Source organism: Gorilla gorilla, chromosome 20 (genome assembly GCF_029281585.2).
Source record: "Gorilla gorilla gorilla isolate KB3781 chromosome 20, NHGRI_mGorGor1-v2.1_pri, whole genome shotgun sequence".
Taxonomy (NCBI): domain Eukaryota; kingdom Metazoa; phylum Chordata; class Mammalia; order Primates; family Hominidae; genus Gorilla; species Gorilla gorilla.
Window position 1 is genome coordinate 56,813,012 of NC_073244.2, and position 22,613 is coordinate 56,835,624.

At 52.4% G+C, this 22,613-nt stretch overlaps 1 protein-coding gene across 1 annotated transcript; it reads right to left on the minus strand.

The window, feature by feature from the left end:
- Positions 1 to 1,271: 1,271 nt before the first annotated feature.
- On the minus strand, positions 1,272 to 19,234 carry CKM (creatine kinase, M-type). The gene is made up of 8 exons (XM_055369727.2): positions 18,620 to 19,234; positions 15,299 to 15,509; positions 13,602 to 13,756; positions 11,228 to 11,360; positions 6,594 to 6,765; positions 3,272 to 3,395; positions 2,314 to 2,503; positions 1,272 to 1,787 (listed from the first exon to the last, which is right to left on the minus strand). Exons 1-8 carry the CDS (start codon positions 18,821 to 18,823, stop codon positions 1,609 to 1,611), a joined length of 1,368 nt encoding a protein of 455 aa, XP_055225702.1. The 5' UTR covers positions 18,824 to 19,234; the 3' UTR covers positions 1,272 to 1,608.
- Positions 19,235 to 22,613: the final 3,379 nt, after the last annotated feature.

Sequence of the window (22,613 nt, forward strand, 5' to 3'; positions counted from 1 at the left end):
GCAGGACCTGGTAACAGGTGTCTGGACTGTGGCTTTGGCTGGCTCAGAAGGTCCCCACTGGCATGTGTGGTCTATGTAGCCTCTGGGTGTGGAGCTGGGATCTTCAACTGGGGACAGTACAGTAAAGAACATCACAGCATCTCACAGGTTCTGCATACCTTAATGTTTAGAATCTCTCCTAACCTTCCTTCTAGTAATCTCCCTGGGAACTTTTGGGGACATCCCTAGGCCTCAATTTCCCCTCTGTAAAACAGAGGGCAGATTGAACTACAAGGGCCCTTAATCTCTGTGACTCTTGAGGTTTGAAAAAGCACCTTAGGTTCCTGAGGGCTTTGTCGGTTCTTCCATTTACTCCCACCTCACTTTTTTTTTTTTTTCCCCTAAAACGTTTGTCTTTTGGGGCCCACCGACTGTGTCCTTGTTAACGTAGACATTGGCCTGTTTGACTGGGTGGAGGTGATTGACGTGTCCAACACCCAATGCATGTTCAGATACTGCTTGACTTCTATTAACTCTTCTCCCTCCACCAATTGCTCTACCACGCCTCTTTCCTGTTCCTTCCTGGGACTGAGTTCTCCAAAAGGCCTATCCCTGAAGACTTCATGGGGATGCTCAGACTCACAGATTGGAGAGGGAAACAGCTTGGTCAAAGACATTGAGGTGGGAATTGGAGGGTGTCAGGTGTGAAAGAATCAGAGGAGTAATGGGGAAAGAACTGGAAAGGTGAGCCTCCAGCAAATGGTATGCATTTCAGTGTGGCCTTGAGTTGCAAATAACAGAAAAGCTTTCTAGGAGAAATGGGGAGCCATGGCAGGTTCTTGAGAAAGTATGGGACTGGCAGCAGCTACAGAGGGATGAAGTCAGACTGGACAGAAGGAGGCCAGTGAGAAGCAGAATATAGGTAGATGTGATGAGCTGCACGGGAGATCTCAAAACTGGAGACCGTTGGGCTAAATTCAACTTTCAGACATTTCGTTTGGCTGCATTCCTCCCCAGCGTGGACCTCGTGTTTGAGATCTGAGCATGACTAATTCAAAGCCATAGTTGGAAAGGGCCCATGCTTTGGGTGAGTGACACTGGGCTTAGTGTCTCTCTGGGTCTCAGATTCCCCATAGAGCCTTCTAATTTTTGGACTAGATTCTGTGACCTAACTTTGCCTCATTTTAGACCCGGGATAAGACATGTTTAGTACATGCCTAGACAGGACAAACCACTCTGAGACCACACAGTGGCCAATTGCACGTCCTCCCTCAATAACTATCGCACAAAGCTAAGGCCACCATTGCTTTTATTTATCGCTTTGCGTGGAGACAAAGCACAAGCTCCGAGTGTGCTGGGAGCTCTCCATTAACTAGAGCTCCTGGTTGGGGTGGAGCTCTAGGAAAAGAAGAGGACCCTGCCAGGGAGATATTTCATTGGCCAGAATCCAGAGGATGGAGCCCATTGGTTGGAACTCTGGTTGAAACTGGAACTCTGAGAAGGGTGGAGAGAGCCCCCAGGTGGGACTCTGGGACAGGGGGTGGGGCAAGGAGTGAGGGAGCAGGACTCTGGTGGGCCAGGCCCTCCCACTGGCTGGGTTCTGGCAGTCGGTGGCGGGTGGGCATGCGCCTACTTCTGGGCGGGGATCATGTCGTCGATGGACTGGCCTTTCTCCAACTTCTTCTCCATTTCCACCATGAGCTTCACACCATCCACCACCAGCTGCACCTGTTCTACTTCGGACGAGCCCAGCCGATCAGCGTTGGACACGTCAAATACTGAGCCCACGGCAGCTGTGTCCACGCCACCTGTGGGAGCAAGGGACAGGGGCGTGAAGAGGCAGCGAAGGTGCAGAGGGGCTGGGACGTGGCCCCCGTGCCAAATGCAACAGCCGCATGTAGTGAGTGCCTACTGTGTAACAGGTTACCTGCACACAGGTAATGCCTGTTCATTCGTGAGCTCACGAGTCTCTGGCTTCAGATGGGGTACCACGCCACTCAGTTATCAAACATAGTATAGTGGGTAAGAGAGTGGGTTCTGGAGCCAGGCGGCCTAGGGTCGAATCCTGACCACTCCTCGCTTTATAAATGGGGAAACAGGCCCCGAGGGAGGTCCAAGGGCATGCGCAATGCATATTATATGATCATGAAAATCCCACATTGACTCCTATCACATAGGCATATTGACACCCATTTTACAGAGGAAGAAATGCAAGCTCACAGAGGGTCAGCCCTTGCCGGATCCTCAGAACTCGCAGGGATGTCGCACCTCTCCTTCCATCACTGCAAAGGGCCCTCCCCCTCCGTCGTGGAGCAAAGGATGTGGGAGCCGTACCTGTACCCCTCTTCTGCAGACGCAGGCGGGTGAGGATCTCCTCGAACTTGGGGTGCTTGCTCAGGTGCGCCAGCTTCACATGCACGCCTCCACGCAGCCCAGTGCCCAGGTTGGATGGGCAGGTGAGCACGTAGCCCAGGTGCTGGTTCCACATGAAGGGGTGGCCAGCTTTCTTAAAGATCTCCTCAATCTGAGGTTCAGAGAGAGGACCAGGGGTCAGCGCCGGCAGGCACCCCCAAATGCACCCGCAACATGGACAGGGTCCGGAGGGACAGGGCGTGGGAACGTGGTGGAGGTGGGATTCTGAGGGGAACAGGGAGGTAGGAGATTCCGAGGGTGCTGGCTAGACAATGGTGACCAAGGCAGGATTTTGAGGGGCGGGGACTAAGAACGCTTTGAAGGCGGGTTTTTTTTTTTTTTTTTTTTTCCAGAGTCTCACTGTGTCACCCAGGCTGGAGTGCAATGGCGTGATCTTGTCTCACTGCAACCTCTGCCTCCCAGGTTCAAGCGATTCTCCTGCCTCAGCCTGCCGAGTAGCTGGGACTACAGGCACGCGCCACTACGCCTGGCTAATTTTTTTTTTTTTTTTTTTTTTTTTTTTTAGTGTAGAGACGGGGTTTCACCATGTTGGCCAGGCTGGTCTTGAACTCCTGACCCTCCTCAGCCTCCCAAAGTGCTGGGATTACAGGCGTGAGCCACCGCTCCCGGCCTGAAGGCGGATCCTTAAGGGCGGGGCTTGGGCATAGGGTGGAGCTGGGTCCAGGGGCGGGGCCCTGAAAAGCGGGTGGGGCTGGTTTTGAGGGGCGGGGTTTGGCATGGGGTGGAACCAGGTCCGGGGGGCAGGGAACTGGAAAATGGGTGGGGCAGGGCTTAGTATAGGGGAAGGGGCGGGGCCTCGGAAAGCAGGTGGGGCGTTCAAGGTGGAGTCAGAAGTCAGCAGCTAAGGGCAGACACCCACCTTCTGCAGCCCTACGCAGAAGCGGCGGAAAACCTCCTTCATGTTGCCCCCCTTCTCCATGGAGATGACCCGGAGGTGATCCTCCTCGTTCACCCACACCAGGAAGCTCTTGTTGTCATTGTGCCTAGAGTAAGGTGCCGCAGCAAGAGGCCAAGGTGTCAGCCCCGTGGGAACCCCATTCCCAGCCCTCCCCCAAAACATCTGCCCACCGATGGGGGAAGAGGGCCTGAGGGGTGGGAGGTGGGTGGCATCTGCCTCCTCAAAACGCAGAAGCTTAAACCTGTAGACTCTAATGTCACAGGATCTGCAAAACGTTGAATCCTGGGATCAAGGACTTTTAGGGACTTAAGTCTTTGAACAGTATTATTATAGATCCTTGGGATCTCAGGATGTTTGACAAACAGAAGCTTGGGATCAGAATTGATAACACTTGGAAATCCTACATCTGGTCTCAGGACCAGAAAATCTTCCCATCGTAGTGTGTTAGCTCCCAATCCTAGCATCTCAGAAGCAGGATCTTAGAACATAAAATATTAAGGCTGCGTGCGGTGGCTCACGCCTGTAATCCCAGCACTTTGGGAGGCCGAGGCGGGCGGATCACAAGGTCAGGAGATCGACACCATCCTGGCTAACACGTCGAAACCCTGTCTCTACTAAAAAATACAAAAAAAAAAATAGCTGGGCATGGTGGCGGGCGTCTGTAGTCCCAGCTACTCAGGAGGCTGAGGCAAGAGAATGGCGAGAACCCGGGAGGTGGAGCTTGCAGTGAGTTGAGATCGCGCCACTGCACTCCAGCCTGGGCAACAGAGCAAGACTCCATCTCAAAAAAAAAAAAAAAAGAACATAAAATATTAAGATCTGGAAATGGCCGGGTGTGGTGGCTCACACCTGTAATCCCAGCACTTTGGGAGGCCGAGGCCGGAGGATTGCTTGAGCCCAGGAGTTCAAGACCACCCTGGGCAACATGGCAAGACCCACATATCTACAAAATTTAAAAAATTAGCAGGCATGGTGGGACACATGCCTGTAGTCCAAGCCACTGGGGAGGCTGAGGCGGAAGGATCACTTGACCTTGGAAGGTCCAGGCTGCAGCGAACTATGATCCCACCACTGCGCTCCAGCCTGGGCAACAGAGCAAGACCCTGTCTCAAAAAAAAAAAAAAAAAAAAAAACCTGAGGGCAGGCATGGTGGCTGACGCTTGTAATCCTAGCACTTTGGGAGGCTGAGGTGGGCGGATCACTTAAGGTGAAGAGTTCGAGACCAGCCTGAGCAACATGGCAGAACCTTGTCTCTACCAAAAATACGAAAACTAGCTGGGCACAGTGGCACATGCCTGTAGTCCTAGCTACTAAGGAGGCGGAGGGTGAGAGGATCGTTTGAACCCGGGAGATGGAGGTTTCAATGAGTCGAGATCGACCCACTGCACTCCAGCCTGGGCCTCAGAGTGAGAGTCCATCTCAAAATAAATAAATGAGTGGAATCTTAAAACCTAAAAATATTTAAAATCTTGAAATCTTAGAATCATCCCATCTGTATAACTTAGCACCCAGGCTCCCTTCATTGATTGAAACCTAGGTTCTCTAAATCTTTGACTATCTGAATCAGGGATTCAAAGAGTCAAAATAAGCCTAGCAATAATAGTTTATAATAAAGATAAGACGAATAACCAAGATGTACTGAACACTTAGTGTATACCAGGCACTGCTTTTTTTTTTTTTTTTTTTTTTTTTGAGACGGAGTCTCTCTCTGTCGCCCAGGCTGGAGTGCAGTGATGCGATCTCGGCTCACTGCAAGCTCTGCCTCCCGGGTTCACGCCATTCTCCTGCCTCAGCCTCACGCGTAAGTGGGACTACAGGCGCCTACCACCAAGCCCGGCTAATTTTTTGTATTTTTAGTAGAGACGGGGTTTCACCATGTTAGCCAGGATGGTCTCGATCTCCTGACCTCGTGATCCGCCCGCCTTGGCCTCCCAGAGTGCTGGGATTACAGGCGTGAGCCACCGCGCCCGGCCCAGGCACTGCTTTTAATACTTTACATAAATTAACTCATTTAATCCTCACAAGAACACCAGAAACTACAAATTATTGTGATCCCTATCCTATAGCTAGGAAACTGGGGTAGAGAAAAATAAAATAAGTTGCCCAAGGTCACAAAGCTAGTAAAGCTAGTAAATGGTAGAGCTGGGATTTGAACCTAGGGAGTATGGTTCAAGTCTGAGTTCTTATTTTCGAGACGGGTAGCTGGAGTGCAGTACCTCGGTCATGATTCACAGTAACCTCAATCCTCTGGGCCCAACTGATCCTCAGCCTCTCGAGTAGCTGGGACCACAGGTATACGCCATCACGCCTGGCTTTTTTTTTTTTGAGACGGAGTCTCCTGTCGCCCAGGCTGGAGTGCAGTGGCACGATCTCAGCTCACTGCAAGCTCCGCCTCTTGGGTTCAGGCCATTCTCCTGCCTCAGCCTCCCAAGTAGCTGGGACTACAGGCGTCTGCCACGACGCCGGGCTAATTATTATTATTATTATTCTTTTTTGTAGTTTTAGTAGAGACGGGGTTTCACCGTGTTAGCCAGGATGGTGTCAATCTCCTGACCTCGTGATCCGCCCACCTTGGCCTCCCAAAGTGCTGGGATTACAGGCGTGAGCCACCGCGCCTGGCTTTTTTTTTTAATTTTTGTAGCGACGTGGTCTCCCTGTGTTGCCCAGGCTGGTCTAGAACTCCTGGGCACAAGCGACCCTCCTGCTGCAGCCTCCCAAAGTGCTGGGATTACAGGTGTGAGCCACTGTGCCTGGCCAAGTCTAAGTTATTTCTTTTTTGTTTTTTTTTTGAGACAGTCTGGCTCTGTCGCCCAGGCTGGAGTGCAGTGGCACGATCTCGGCTCACTGCAACCTCCGCCACCTGGGTTCAAGCGATTCTCCTGCATCATCTTCCCAAGTAGCTGGGACTACAGGCGCCTGCCACTACGCCTAGCTAAATTTTTGTCATTTTTAGTAGACACCGTGTTGGCCAGGCTGGTCTCAAACTCCTGACCTCAAGTGATCCGCCCGCCTTGGCCTCGCAAAGTGCAGGGATTACAGGCGTGAGCCACCGTGCCCGGCCAAGTCTAAGTTTTTAACTACCACTTCTCCGGTCCAGATTTCCCAAAATCTGACACACAGACCACAGGCTGGGCAGGGGCAGAGGGCAAGATCATTTTCCGTGGCATTTAGAAGATCATAATTATGTATATGGCCTTGGTTTTGGTGGAGGAGTGAGGAGGGCCGTTGCAGGACTGGAGGAGGCTAGGGGAAGAGGAAGCCAGGGGGCGGGGAGGGGCCTCACCAGATGCCACGGGCGTCGGGCCAGTCGCGGGCCATGCCTGAGGCCAGCAGCAGCGGGGACACGGGCTTGTCGAACAGGAAGTGGTCATCAATGAGCTGCTGCTGCTCCTTCTCCGTCATGCTCTTCAGAGGGTAGTACTTCCCTTTGAACTCGCCCGTCAGGCTGTTGAGAGCTATGGGGACACACGAGGGAGTGGTCAGCAGCCTGTCCCACTTCAACCAGGGCGTGGAGGCCCAGGGTTCCCCCTGCTGCTGCTCCTAACGGGCCTGGGCCTTGGCCCCCTGGATGTCCTAAAGGCACCTGAACCCTGTGTCTAAACCCACACTTGTGACGGCTCCCCAAAATCTGTTCCTGCCATCTGTCCAGGCCCCCAGGAATGGCCACCCCATGTGCTCAATCTAGAAAACAGACCCACCCCTTCCCCCGAGGGACCCTCACATCCAATCCACCTACAGGCCACAGTGTGCTGGTGCCTGCTCCTAATGGCTGGCAAGACAGATGGCTGAAGTCTCAGGACTTTGAGAGGCCATTAGTAAAAGTTATTATAAAGTAGAATGGTAGCCAGGTGCACTGGCACGAGCCTGTAGTCCAGATACTGGGGAGGCTGAGGCAGGAGGATCACTTAAGCCCAGGAGTTCGAGTCCAGCCTGGGTAACATAGCAAGACCCCCATCTTTTTTTTTTTTATGAGACGGAGTTTTGCTCTTGTTGCCCAGGCTGGAGCGCAATGGCGCGATCTTGGCTCACTGCCACCTCCGTCTCCCGGGTTCAAGCGAATCTCTTGCCTCAGCCTCTCAAGTACCTGGGATTACAGGCATGCGCCACCATGCCTGGCTAATTTTGTATTTTTAGTAGAGATGGGGTTTCTCCACTTGGGCGCCCAGCCCAAGGCCCCCATCTTTAAAAAAAAAAAAAAAAATTGTAGGCCGGGCGCAGTGGCTCATGCCTATAATCCCAGCACTTTCGGAGGCCAAGGCAGGCAGATCACTTGAGGTCAGGATTTTGAGATCAGCCTGGCCAACATGGTGAAACCCCGTCTCCACTAAAAATACAAAAATTAGTCGGCCATGGTGGCACACGCCTGTAATCCCAGCTACTCAGGAGGCTGAGGCACGAGAATCACTTGAACCCAAGAGGTGGAGGTTGCAGTGAGCTGAGATTTTGCCACTGCACTCCAGCCTGGGTGACAGAGTGAGATTCTGTCTTAAAAGAAAAAAAAAATTGTGTGTTTATTTGTATATTCATATATAAAATATGTGTATAATGAATTTGTGTTTGTGCATATGTATAATAAATCTATAATATTTATATATCTTATACATATTCATATAATATACAGACATACCTCGTTTTATTGCATTTTGCAGATACTGTGTTTTTTACAAATTGGAGGTTTGTGGCAACCCTTTGTCCAGCAGGTCTATTGGAGCCGTTTTTCCTACAGCATGTGCCACTTCGTGTCTCTGTGTCACATGTGGGTAATTCTCACAGTACTGCAGACTTTCTCATTATTACTATATCTGTCATGGCGATATGTGATCAGTGATCTCTGATGTTACTGTTTTAGTTTTGGGGGGTGCCACCGACCTTGCCCATATAAAAGGGTGAACTTAATGGATAAATGTGTGTGCTCCGACTGCCCCACTGACCAGCCATTCCCTCATCTCTCCCCATCTCCTTGAGCCTCCGTATTCCCTGAGACACATGATTTTGAAATCAGGCCAATTCAGTTAATAACCCTACAATGGCCTCGAGGTGTTCAAGTGAAAGGAAGAGTCAACATTTTTCACTTTAAATCAAAAGCTTCATAGGCCAGGTGTGGTGGCTCACGCCTGTAATCCTAGTGGTTTGGGAGGCTGAGGCAGGCAGATCACCTGAGATCAGGAGTTTGAGACCAGCCTGGTCAAGATGGCGAAACCCCGACTCTACTAAAAATACAAAAATTAGCCAGGCGTGGTGGCGCATGCCGGTGATCTCAGCTACTTGGGTGGCTGAGACACGAGAATTGCTTGAACCAGGAGGTGGAGGTGACAGTAAGCCAAGATTGCACCACTGCACTCCAGCCTGGGCGACAAGAGTGTGGCTCCATCTCAAAAAAGAGATTCTTTTCAAACTATTACTGCTGGCCAGGCACTGTGGCTCACACCTGTAATGCCAGCACTTTGGGAGACCAACATGGGAGGATCACTTAAGCCCAGGAGTTGGAGGTTATGGTAAGTCATGATTGCACCACTGCATTCCAGCTGGGCAACAGAACAAGACCCTGTCTTGAAAAGAGAGAAAGAGAAGGAAGGAAGGAAGGGAGGGAGGAAAGAAGGAAGGAAGGAAGGGAGGGAGGAAAGAAGGAAGGAAGGAAGGACAGAGAAGAAAAGGGAAGGGAAGGGAAGGGAGGGAGGGAAGGAAGGGAAGGAAGGGAGGAAGAAAAGAAAGGAAAGGAAGGAAGGAAGGAATTGCCGCAGCCATCTCAACCTTGAACGACAACCGCCCTGATCAGTCAGCAGCCCATCAACATCAAGGCAAGGCCCTACACAACAAAAATATTCCACCTTGCTGAGTCCTCAAATGATCACAACATTTTTAGCAGGATTTTAAAATTAAGGTATGTACTTTTTTTTTCTAGACATAATGCTATTGTGCACTTAACAGACTACAGTATAGGATAAACATAACTTTTTTTTTTGAGATGGAGTCGCACTCTGTCCCCCAGGCTGGAGTGCAGTGGCGTGATCTCAGCTCACTGCAACCTCTGCTTCCCAGGTTCAAGCAATTCTCCTGCCTCAGTCTCCCAAGTAGCTGGGATTACAGGTGTGTGCCACCAGACCCAGCTGATTTTTGTATTTTTAGTAGAGATGGGGTTTTACCATGTTGGCCAGGCTGGTCTCAAACTCCTGACCTCAAATGATCCACCTGCCTCAGCTTCCCAAAATGCTGGGATTACAGGTGTGAGCCACCTCGCCTGGCCAAATGTAACTTTTATATGCACTGTGAAACCAATTTGCATGGCTCACTTTATTGTGCTCATTGCTTCATTGCGGTGGTCTGGAGCCAAACCCGCAATATCTCTGAGGTATGCCTGTAATATACTATATACTATGCTGCATATCACATACCATATTATACATAGTTAAGATTAAATATGCAAACTTTATATTTAAATAAATCATTTTTAAAATTTTTTATTTTTATTTATTTATTTTTGAGACAAGTCTCCTTCTGTCACCCAAGCTAGAGTACAGTGGTGTGATCTCAGCTCACTGCAGCCTTGACCTTCCAGGCTCAAGCAATCCTCCCACCTCAGCCTCCCAAGTAGCTGGGACCACAGGTGCACACCACCACACCTGGCTCATTTTTGTATTTTTTGGAGATGAGGTTTCATCATGTTGCCCAGTCTGGTCTCAAACTCCTGGACTCAAGCAATCCTTGCACCTGAGACTCCCGAAGTGCTGGAATTATAGGCGTGAGCCACCCTGTGCCCAGCCTAAATACATTATATTTAAAACAAAGGTAATAAGTACTCAAAACCAGCACTTCCTATTATTTTACAACATTTATTATTGACTTCTTGTCTTGAAGTAAGTTCTTTCTTTTTTTCTTTTCTTTTTTTTTTTTTTTTTTTTGAGACGGAGTTTCACTCTGTCGCCCAGGCTGGAGTGCAGTGGCATGACCTCAGCTCACTGCAACCTCTGCCTCCTGGGTTCAGGTGATTCTCCTGCCTCAGCCTCCCAAGTAGCTGGGATTATAGGCACCTGCTACCATACCTGGCTAAATTTTGTATTTTTAGTAGAGATGGGGTTTCACCATGTTGGCCAGGCTGGTCTCGAACTCCTGACCTCAGGTGATCTACCTGCCTCGGCCTCCCAAAGTGCTGGGATTACAGGTGTGAGCCACTGTGCCTGGCCTCTTTTTATTTGTTTTTGAGGCAGGTTCTCACTCTGTCAGCCTGGCTGGAGTACAGTGGCACAATCACGATTCACTGCAGCCTCAACCTCCCGGGCTCAAGTGATCCTCCCACCTCAGTCTCCTGAGTAGCTGGGATGACTCCTGGCTCATTTTTGTATTTTTTGTAGAGACGGGGTCTTGCTATATTGCCCAGTCTGGTCTTGAACTCCTGGGCTCAAGCGACCCTCCCTCCTAGGCCTCCCACACTGCTGTGGGAGCCACTGTGCCCGGCCTCAACTCCTCCTTTCTGAGACGGCTCCCCTCAGTCATTCTCCACCACACCCATGTCTTGGCTTCATGGCATTTTTGAATTATCTTGTTCATCTGTGGGTTTCTGTATTTCCTCTTGTCTCCCCACCAGCTCAACACTCTGTGAGAACAGTGAGGGACCCCTATCTCCCCACACAGGGCAAGAACCCCTGGAAATGTGTACTGGATGAACGGATGGCAGGACGCTGGGGGCAGCCAGGTGTCTGCGTAGGTCTTCTCAGGGGCCGTTGAGTCTGAACAGCATCCCTGAATCTCCAACACAGCAGGTAATGCTGACAGCCAGCACCATTCCCCAAGCCCCCACGATTTACCAAGCTCTTCCCCTACTTTGGAAAGCAGGGGCCCAAAGAGACCCGAGGACCTGCCCATGGAGGAACAGAGCCGGGGCTGGGTGACCCCAGCAGTGGACGGGGTAGGGGCGCTCACCTTCCACAGAGAGCTTCTCCACCGCCCGGCGCTCGCCACGGGAGCAGTGTGGGGGCAACGTGTAGCCCTTGATGCTGCGGCCAGTGCGGACGCGGCTGCTGAGCACGTAGTTGGGGTCCAGGTCGTCTCCACCCTGGAGAGCGGGTGGGAGATCAGGATCAGGCAGATCCTCCGCCCTCTCCAGCAAGCCCAGGTCTCCCCCAGATGCTCCCCTCAGTCTCCCTGTTGCTTCCTTTGCCCTCTGCGCCCTCACTGATTGGGTGTGCGGGGCCTCTCCCCGCCACCCATACCTGGGCTCTGTCTCTCCCTTCTCTGTCTCTCTCCCCTCTCCTATCTCTGTTTTTCTTTATACCTCTCTCTCCCCATCTTCGTATATTTCTTTTCCCTTTTTTTTTTTTTTTTCGAGACAGGGTCTCTCTCTGTCGCCCAGGCTGGAGTGCAGTGGTGCCATCATAGCTCACTGCAACCTCAAACTCCTGGGCTCAAGCAATTCCCCTGCCTCAGCCTCCCAAGTAGCTGGGACTAACAGGTATGTGCCACCATGTTCGGCTAACTTAAAATAAATTTTTTATAAATAGAGACAGGGGCTGGGTGCGGTGGCTCACACCTGTAATCCCAACACTTTGGGAAGCCGAGGTGAGCCAATCACCTGAGGTCAGGAGTTCGAAACCAGCTTGGCCAACATGGTGAAACCCCATTTCTACTAAAAATACAAAAATTAGCTGGCCGTGGTGGTGCGCGCCTGTAATCCCAGCTACTCAGGAGGCTGAGGCACGAGAATCACTTGAACCTGGGGATCAGGGGTTTCAGTGAGCTGAGATCAAGCCACTGCACTCCAACCTGGGTGACAGAGTGAGATTCTGTCTCAAAAAAAAAAAAAAAAAAAATAGAGACAGGGTGTCACTATGTTGCCCAGGCTGGTCTCAAACTCCTGGGCTCAAGCAGTCCTCCTGCCTCAGCCTCCCAACGCGGTGGGATTACAAGCATGAGCCACCATGCCTAGCTAAATTTTTAGGCTTTTTTTTTTTCTTTTTTTTTTTTTGGCAGAGACGGGTTCTTGCTATGTTGCCCAAGCTGGTCGTGAACTCTCCTGGCCTCAAGTGATCCTCACACCTCAGCCTCCATAAGTGCTGAGATTACAGGTATAGCCACTGCACCCAGCCTTTCTGCCCATTTCTGTTTCTCTTTCTGTCTCCCTTTCTCCCACTCTCCTTGTCTGTGTCTGACTGCAACTAAGTGTGTCTCTCTCTCCGTGTCTCTCCTGCCTTCTCCGATGCTCCCTTCTGTCTCCCTCTGTGTCTCTGCCTCTCCCCCCCGCCTTTTTTTTTTTTAGGCAGAGTCTTGCTCTGTCGCCCAGGCTGAGTAGCTAGGATTATAGGTGAACACTAGCATGCCTAGCTAATTTTTGTATTTTTAGTAGAGACTGGGTTTCACCGTGTTGGTCAGGCTGGTCTAGAACTCCTGACCTTATGATCCGCCCACCTCAGCCTCCCAAAGTGTTGGGATTACAAGCGTGAGCCACTGTGCCTGGCTATGCCTCTTCGTTTTCTACATGCTTTTGTGCCTTTCTTCTCCCTCTCCCTCTCCTTTGTCTCTCTGTCTCCTTGGCTGTCTGTGTCTCCTTGGCTGTCTCTGTGTCTCTCTGTCCCTCTCTCCTTTTTTTTTTTTCTGAGATAGAATCTTGCTCTGTCACCCAGGCTGGAGTGCAGTGGCACGATCTTAGCTCACTGCAGCCTCTGTCTCCTGGGTTCAAGAGATTTTCCTGCCTCCACCTCCTGAGTAGCTGGGATTACAGGCACGCGCCACCATGCCCAGCTAATTTATTTTATTATTTTATTATTTTTTTTTTTTTGAGACGAGTTTCGCCCTTGTTGCCCAGGCTGGAGTGCAATGGCACGATCTCTGCTCACCACAACCTCTGCCTCCCAGGTTCAAGCGATTCTCCTGCCTCAGCCTCCCACGTAGCTGGGATTACAGGCATGCGCCACCACACCCAGCTAATTCTGTATTTTTAGTAGAGACGGGATTTCTCCATGTTGGTCAGGCTGGTCTCAAACTCTCAGTCTAAGGTGATCTGCCCGCCTTGGCCTCCCAAAGTGCTGGGATTACAGGCGTGAGCCACCGCCATGCCCAGCCCTTTTTTTTTTTTTTTTTAAAGACAGAGTTTTGCCATGTTGGCCAGGCTGGTCTTGAACCCCTGACCTCAAGTGATACGCTCGCCTCAGCCTCCCAGTGTCCCTCTCTCTTTCCATCTCTCTGCTTCTCCACACCTCTGTGTCTCTCTCTGTCTCTGTATTTCTCTGTCTTCCCCCATTTCTTCTGTGATCTCTCTCCTCCTCACCCCTCGGCCCTCCCCTCCTGCGCAGACACCGACCTTGAGGTTTTCATGGTTGAGGTCAGTCTTGTGCTTGTCAGTGGGTTTGTAGCCCCCGTGGCGATCCGAGATGATGGGGTCAAAGAGTTCCTTGAAAACTTCATAGGACTCCTCATCACCAGCCACGCAGCCCACGGTCATGATGAAGGGGTGACCTGGAGGGGTGGGGGTGAGGTCAGAGCTGCTTGTCCCCAGCAAACAGGGCCTGGGCTCATGGGCTCAGTGGAGACGCTGTGGACATGTGTGTGTCGGGATGGGGGCGGGTACGTTCAATACCTCTGGGTGGGAATTGAGAATAATAAGGGTTGGGCGCAGTGGCTCACGCCTGCAATCCCAGCGCTTTGGGAGGGTGAGGCGGGTGAATCTCTTGAGGTCAGGAGTTTGAGACCAGCCTGGCCAACAGGGTGAAACCCCATCTCTGCTAAAAATACAAAAATTAGCTGGGTGTGGGGCACACACCTGTAATCCCAGCTACTCAGGAGGCTGAGGCATGAGAATTGCTTGAACCAAGGGAGTGGAGGTTGCAGTGAGCCAAGATCACACCACTGCACTCCAGCCTGGGTGACAGAGCAAGACTCTGTCTCCAAAGGGAAAAAAAAAAAAAAGAAAGAGAGAAGACTGAGGACTGGTGGGAACTGGGAGGAAGGCTGGGAGAGGTCAAGGTGGCTGGGAGGGGTCAAGGTGGGAGAGAAGAAAGAATGCTGGGGGCAGGGTCAAAGGAGAAGGGGGAGCTTCAGAGGGTACATGGTGCTAAAAGCATCAGCACCTCGGAAACATTAGCACCCAAAGTCATGACATCTTAGCCTGAAATGTTAGGATCTCAGGCTACCACCGTACCACAGAGGGTCAGGAGGGTAAGAGACTTGAAAGACCCTCTTATTTCCCAGTGGAAAAACAGGGGCCAGGAGAGAGGGGCCTCTCCCCGGCATCACACAGTGAGCTGGACGTGAGGGGCACTAGAGCCTCCCCTCCACTCCCAGCTCTCTTTGCCTTGCAATGTCCTTTGAGAAACAACCATAACATTAATAACATCCCCTGTCAGATTCTTTTTTTTTTTTGAGACAGGGTCTCACTCTGTGGCTGGAGTACAGTGGCGCGATCTCGGCTTACTGCAACCTGCACCTCCCAGGCTCAAGCGATCCTCCCACCGCAGCCTCTTGAGTAGCTTGGACCACAAGCCCTCATCACCACACTTGGCTAATTTTTCTGTATTTTTTGTAGAGACAGGGTCTTGCTATGTTGCTCAGGCTGGTCTCAAACTCCTGGCCTCAAGTGATCCTCCCACCTGGGCCTCCCAAAGTGCTGGGATTACAGGCATGAGCCACTGCACCTGGCCCCCCTGTCAGAGCTTGAGCACTCACTTGGTGCCAGGCACCACTCTAAGCACTGCACAGCCATTGACTTGTGTTTTCACAACATGGGCGCCCATTTTTCAGATGAGGAGACTGAGGTTCAGGAGGTGAACCGACCTCCTTGGGGATCTCACATTATTCTCGTGCATGTTTATTGCGTGGTTTGCTGGGTACCTCGCACTGTCCCAAGCCTTTACGTATATTAATGCATTGATTCCCACAACAGCCCCATTTTACAGATGAGAAAACTGAGGCCCCCCCTTCAAGGGAGGTGGGATTGGGGCATGGCCGGCAGCCTCCAGAGCCCCCATGTAGCCCCTTCAGTGCTCCACTGGGGAGGCTCACCTGGGTTGTCCACTCCTGTCTGGATGACATCGTCTACAGTGAAGCCAGATGGAGTCTCCTTGTCCCGCAGTTTCTTGTAGAGTTCAAGGGTCAGTACCTTGGCCATGTGGTTGTTATGTTTGCTGAGGTCGGGGTACTCCTCCTCAGGTTTGTAATTCAGCTTGAACTTGTTGTGGGTGTTACCGAATGGCATGGTGGCGGTGTAGGAGACCTGATGGGCAGGGCAGGAGGGGAAGATTGAAGATTAGCTGGCATCTTTTTTCTTCTTCTTCTTTTTTTTTTTTTTTTGAGACGGAGTCTCGCTCTGTCACCCAGGCTGGAGTGCAGTGGCACGATCTCGGCTAACTGCAAGCTCCACCTCCTGGGTTCACACCATTCTCCCACCTCAGCCTCCCAAGTAGCTGGGACTACAGGCGCCCGCCACCACGCCGGGTCATTTTTTGTATTTTTAGTAGAGACGGGGTTTCACCATGTTAGCCAGGCTGGTCTTGATCTCCTGACCTTGTGGTCCGCCCGCCTCGGCCTCCCAAAGTGCTGGGATTACAGGCGTGAGCCACTGCACCCGGCTTTTTCTTCTTTTTTTTGAGATGGAGTCTCACTCTGTTACCCAGGTTGGAGTGCAGTGGCGAGACCTCGGCTCACTGCAGCCTCCACCTCCCAGGTTCAAGCGATTCTCCTGTCTCGGCCTCCTGAGTAGCTGGGATTACAGGCGCACACCACCATGCCCGGCTAATTTTTTTGTATTTTTAGTAGAGATGGGGTTTCACCATCTCTACTGGTTGGGCAGGCTGGTCTCGAACTCCTGGCCTCAAGTGATCCACCCGCCTTGGCCTCCCAAAGTGCTGGGATTACAGGCGTGAGCCACTGTGCCCCGCCTAGCTCGCGTCTTGCAGACAGCAGCAAGAGAACTGGGCAAGGCGTTGGGGTCAGGCAGGCTGTGTGACTTGGAGCAAGAGAAATCCTCTCTCTGAGCCCCTGTGTCTCAGCAGGAAGGCATCCGGAGTCTTAGATCAAGGGCCTGGCTCTGCCATATCCCAGTTGGGTGAGCCTGGACTAGTCATTCTTGCTGGAAACTCAATTTCCCCAGGTGGAAAACGGGCCCCACCCGAAGGCTGGAAAAATATTATGTGTGGGTAAGAGTGTAGGTTCTGGAATCGGCCCAGGGTTTGATTCCCAGCTCTGCTACCTACAACCAGCTGTGTGGCCGGGGGCAAGTTGCTTAACCTCTCTGTGCCTCAATTTACTCATCTAGAAAATGAGGATCCTAACAGCACTTGCCGCATGGGAGTGTTGAAAGGATTAAATGTGTGAATACAGCTGTAGCTCTCGGAACAGTGCCTGGTACACAATAAGCATTATTTCACTTAGCTGCTATTATTATTATTATTATTATTATTATTATGTTTGAGACAGAGTCTCGCTCTGTCGCCCAGGCTAGAGTGCAGTGGCGTAATCTCAGTTCACTGCACCCTCCACTTCCCAGGTTCAAGCAATTATCCTGCTTCAGCCTCCTGAGTAGCTGCAACTACAGGCGTGTGCCACACCTGGCTATTTTTTTTTTTTTTTTTTTTTTGGTATTTTTAGTAGAGATGGGGTTTCGCCATATTGGCCAGGCTGGTCTTGAACTCCTGACCTCAAGTGATCCGCCCACCTCTGCCTCCCAAAGTGCTGAGATTACAGGCATGAGTCACAGCACCTGGCCTGTTGTTGTTATTTTAAAGGTTCGTGCGAGGAGCTGGTGAGAAGGTGGAGGTGAGGGTGCTGCTGGGAGTATGTGAGCAGGTTCTTGGATTATCAATCCAAAGACAAAGGGCTGGGTCGGGGGAGGGCTGGGTGGCTGCCCCCACCTCTGCCTGCTGAGAGTTCTCCCACAGGGCTCAGAAGGGAAGAAAAGCTCAGCCTCTGGGTCGTCAGAGGCAGGTTCAAATCCCACCTATGCCATTTCCCTGCTGTGTGACCCCAGGCCAGTCACTAGGCCTCTCTGGACCTCTGTCTCCTGTGAACTGAGCCTGCCCCATAGGATTGCCAGGATCCTCTGAGCTTGGCCATGAGGTTGGCTGAGCACAGGCCCTGGCATGGAGTTGGAGCCTGGAACCCTGGTGGCTGCTATTATTGTTATTTGTTATTACTACTTTTTTGCAGAGATGGGGTCTCACTATGTTGCCCAGGCTGGTCTGGGACTCCTGGCCTCAAGTGATTCTCCAGCATCGGCCTCCCAAGGTGCTGGGATTATGCGTGTGAGCCACTGCGCCAGGTCCTATTGTTATTATTATTTTATTCACTGGACCCAGAAAGAAGAAGGGACCCAGAAAGGAGAAGGGGCCTCCAGCAGCGGTGGGAGACGGGGATGGGAAGCAGGTGGGATTGTGGGAGGGAGATTGGGACCACGGTGAGCTGAAGCCAGGGAAGAGGAACAGGGACCCGCTAAAGACCTTGGGTGCTGCTGTCCAGGGTGGTTATTTTTAGAATCTGGCAACTGCCTGCCATCCCACCCCAAGCTGCTGCCCCGCCCCACCCCCACATTCCGGGGCTCGGCTTGCACCAAGTCAGCAGGCCCAAGACAGGTGGGCCAGGGTGGCTGGGAGGACACGGGTCCAGGCCTCTGGGCTCAAGGACATCCTGGGATGGCAGCCCAGACCCCCTCCCTTCAGAGGATGCCCCCCTAATCCCTGCCAGGGACACCCCAGGAGAGGGCACTGAGGCAAGGTGGGTGACCCCCCCCCAACAAGAGACATAAGCAGAAAGCCCCAGAGCCACACACCCCCACCACCGCAGACTCCCCAGATCACACTGTAAACTGAGTCACACAGTCACACTTCCAAACTCAAGGACATGCCCAGGACACTCATGTGTCCACTACTAAGTCAGATACAAGGTCACAGGGACCCACACAGTAGCAAATGCAAAGAAAGCCTGCGACACCTGCTCTTGCAGACTCTGCTAGGCGACAGACACACCTCCCACGGCTTGTGGCGCCAGTGTTGGCGACAAACTGTAATGAACACAGGCCTGGCTCAACAGCCCCTTGCAGGGGGTGACAGTTGGCAGCTGTCAGGACCCCTTTCATCTCGGATCCCTCCCCATAACCCAAGACTTGTGCCGCAGAAATCACAGGTCCCAGTGGGGGGTTCAGGCAGCCTCACAGATGGAGGGGCCTCCCAGACACACAAGGGTCAACCTTCCCACGCACCGACCTGCCTTTGTATAGGAGGATGTTGGTGGGGCAAGGGGTGCCACACAGGCCCTTTCCCAAGCCAAGCCTCTAGCACCCACAGAAATCCCCTACTCTGGTCCCCACCCAGATCCCGCCCCGTGTAGTACCTGGCTGGGCTGGGCTGAAGGGGGGCTGTCTGTATCCTGGAGGTGACACTGACCCAAAGGAAGGGCCCGCAGCCGTGGCCTTATATAGGGGGGCCTAGGCTGTGCTATTGGCTGGGAGGGGCTGTCCCCAGGGAGGAGTTCTGGAGGGCAGCTGAGCCTCTCACCTCCCTGCTCGGGCACCATGCCCACCATGAACCCAGGCATGCTTTGCGCCCAGCCCCATGGCCTTGTATGGGCTGAGCCGCCCCAGGGGCTGGGCTCACGCCCCCCCGACCAAGCTGATACCCTGACCAAGTGCTGAGTTGGGCTGGCGGTGGGGACAGCTGGCCCCCCGCCGGGAACATGGGACGGTGGCTGGGAACGTCCCAAGCACGTAGAAGCCACTGTCCCCTGGCCCCTGAGTCTCCTTCAGCCACCAGCCCTTCCTGTGGCCCTCGGCTCCCCCTGTGCTCCCTGGGCTCTCATCCCTACCCGAGTCCCAGCGGCACCTCGGGGAACCAAGGTGTGGCTCCAGGAGGAGCAGATACCCTGTGAGCTGGAGGAAGCAGAGGCCGGGAGAAGGACCAATTGCAATGGAGGGCAGTCAACCCCAGAAACCCGCGCTTGGGCGCCCCTTCCTCCTAGGGACTGAGTGGAGGGGAAACTGAGGCTGGCTGAGTTGGAGAGATTCAAACTCAGGACAAGGGTGGGAGGCGGTGGTCACCCTCCCCCCCACTTAACCCTCGCCCCCTCGGTGCCACTGGGAGATTTCTGCTGTGCGGGGGACAGGGAGGGTCTCGGTCGCCGGAAAGGAGTTATTTTTAGACAGCGCTTTGCTGTCTCCTCTGCCGCAAAGGCCGAGACCCGAGGCGCTGGGTATGGGGGGGTTCGGGGGCAGGTGTTGGAGGGGGGTTCGCCACGTGTCCTGGTTAATTATAACCGGGCGTCTCGGGTGTCCTCGGGCCTCGCCTCCTTACAAGGGCAGCCACGGGGCCCTGGGTGGCCGCTCCCACCTCCCGGGGAAGGGGGCTGGGCAGCGACGCCGTTCAGAGCGCGGGCGCCAGACTCGTGCAGATCTGGGCAGAGCAAGCGCTCTCGGCGCCTCGGCTGTGAGCAAGGACTTCCAGGGCTGAGAAGGGGGTTCTGTGGAGGAGAGTACAGTATAGAGGAAGCCGCTTTCTCCTCCTGGGACGCGCCAGGATTGCAGGCTGATCGGGTCTCCTCCTCCAGGGAGCTCCCAGGATTGCGATGAAGAAAAGAATGTCCCTTCCCTCTGGGTTCCTCCCTATCCCAGGGTCTCCTGGGTCTCCTTCACATCTTCTTAGGCAGGTGAGGACTGGCTTAGAGAAAGGGAGCCTCTGTGCCTCTCCCTCAGACTCCTGATCTGAGGGGGGAGGGGAGAGGGGTGCTTTAGAAATATTTACATGGGGCCCAGCCCTTTCCCAGCAAGCTCAGATTGCCGAGGGTCTCCTTCACGGTTACGGAAACTGAGGCCCAGAAAACCAAATGGAACTGGTCTCGAAACAGGGATCTATCAGGCACTTCCTGAGGCTACAACGAAACACAAAACCCCCGCCGTCCTGGAGGTGATAGTGCAAGAGGGTCACAGATGAGGGGACGGCACAGCAGCAGGGGAGGTCGAGGCAGGCCTCTTTGGGAAGATGACATCTGAGCAGAGACCTGAAGGAGAACAGGGAGCCAGCCATGTGCGGCTCTGGGGGGAACAGCAGGTGCAAAGGCGCTGAGGTGAGAATGGCTGGGCACATCTGAGGACAGACAGGAAGGAGGCCAGGGGGCTGGAGCAGATGGGGCCAAGGAGAGAGTGGGAGGAAGAAGATGAGGTTGGAGGGGAGACAGGAGCAGACCCATGGTGCCCTAGGGGCTGTGGGAGGAGTTTTAATCCCATTGTGATTGACAGTGAAAATGTTAGATGGGCCGGGCACAGTGGCTCAGGCCCGTAATCCCAGCACTTTGGGAGGCAGAGGCGGAGGCGGGTGGATCACTTGAGGCCAGGAGTTCAAGACCAGCCTGGCCAACATGGTGAAACTCCATCTCTACTAAAAGTACAAAAATTAGCCTGGCATGGTGACACACGCCTGTAATCCCAGCTAGTCAGGAGGCTGAGGCATAAGAATTGCTTGAACCTAGGAGGTGGAGGTTGCAGTGAGCTGAGATGGCACCATTGCCCTCCAGCCTGAGTGACAGAGCAAGACTCAGTCTCAAAAAAAAAAAAAAAAGAAAAGAAAAGAAAAAGAAAATATTAAATGAACCAGGTATAGAAAGACAAGCATCACAAGTTATTTGTGGGATCTAAAAATCAAAACAAGGAGGCTGAGGCAGGAGGATTGCTTGAGCTCAAGAGTTCGAGACCACCCTGGCCAACACGGTGAAATCCTGTCTCTACTAAAAATACAAAAATTAGTCGGACATGGTGGGACACACCTATAGTCTCAGCTACTCAGGAGGCCGAGATGGGAGGATCACTTGAGCCTGGGGAGGTGAGGCTGCAGTGAGCTGTGATTGCACTGCTGCACTCCAGCCTTGGTGACAGAGCGAGACTGTGTCTAAAAAAAAAAAAAAAACAAAAAAAAACAATTTAACTCAGGGAGACAGAGCAGAAGGATGGACTCCAGAGCCTGAGAAGGGTAATAGGCCAGGTGCAGTGGCTCACACCTGTAATCCCAGCACTTTGGGAGGCCAAGGAAGAAGGATTCCTTGAGCCCAGGAGTTAGAGACCAGCCTCGGCAACATAGCTAAACCCACCCCGTCTCCACAAAAAATAAAAAAAACTACAAAAATTATCTGGACGTAGTGGAGTGCACCTGTGGTCCCAGCTACTCAGGAGGCTGAGGCAGGAGGATTGCTTGAACCCAGGCAGTCGAGGCTGCAGTGAGCTGTGATCGAGCCACTGCTGCACTTCATCCTGGGCAAGAGAGTGAGACCCTGTCTCACACACACAAAAATTAATTAAAATAACTAAAGGAGTATAATTGGATTGTTTGTAATGTAAAGGATAAATGCTTGAGAAGATGGATACCCCATTCTCCACGATGTGATTATTACAAGTTGCATGCCTGTATCAAAACATTTCATGGCCGGGTGCAGTGGCTCACGCCTGTAATCCCAGCACTTTGGGAGGCCGAGGTGGGCAGATCAACTGAGGTCGGGAGTTCAAAACCAGCCTGATCAACGTGGAGAAACCCCGTCTCTACTAAAAATACAAAATTAGCCGGGGTGGTGGCACATGCCTGTAATCCCAGCTACTCGGTAGGCTGAGGCAGGAGAATCACTTGAACTCGGGAGGCAGAGGTTGCTGCGGGCCGAAATCGCACCATTGCACTCTAGCCTGGGCAAAAAGAGTGAAACTCCATCTCAAAAAAAAAAAAAAAAAAAAAAGAACAAAACGTTTCATATACCCCATAAATATACACACCTACTAAATACCTACAAAAAATTTTTAGAATAATTTTTTAAAATATTAAATGGAAAAAATCATCATCATCATCCCACTGTGAGATTGACAGGAGGCACTGAGGGTCATAAGCAGGGAAGAGGCTGGATCCATGCCACACACATTTTGGGTGGCACGGCCCAGCCACACCTTGTGGGAGGGTTTGATTGTTTTTTTTTTTTTTTTTTGAGACGGAGTCTTGCTCTATCACCCAGGCAGGAGTGCAATGGTGCGATGTCAGCTCACTGCAACCTCTGCCTCCCAGGTTCAAGCAATTCTCCTGCCTCAGCCTCCCGAGTAGCTGGGACTACAGGCATGGGCCACCACGCTCTGCTAACTTTTATATTTTTAGTAGAGAAGGGGTTTCGCCATGTTGGCCAGGCTAGTCTCAAACTCCTACCTCAGGTGATCCACCCGCCTCGGCCTCCCAAAGTGCTGGGATTACAGGCGTAAGGCACCCTGCCGGGCCCATTGCACATTCTTTTTAGCCACACAGTGCCAGAAGCCTTTTCTATGTTCGGGGATTCCCCACTGTAAGCCCTCCTCCTTTGGAGAAGCCAAAGA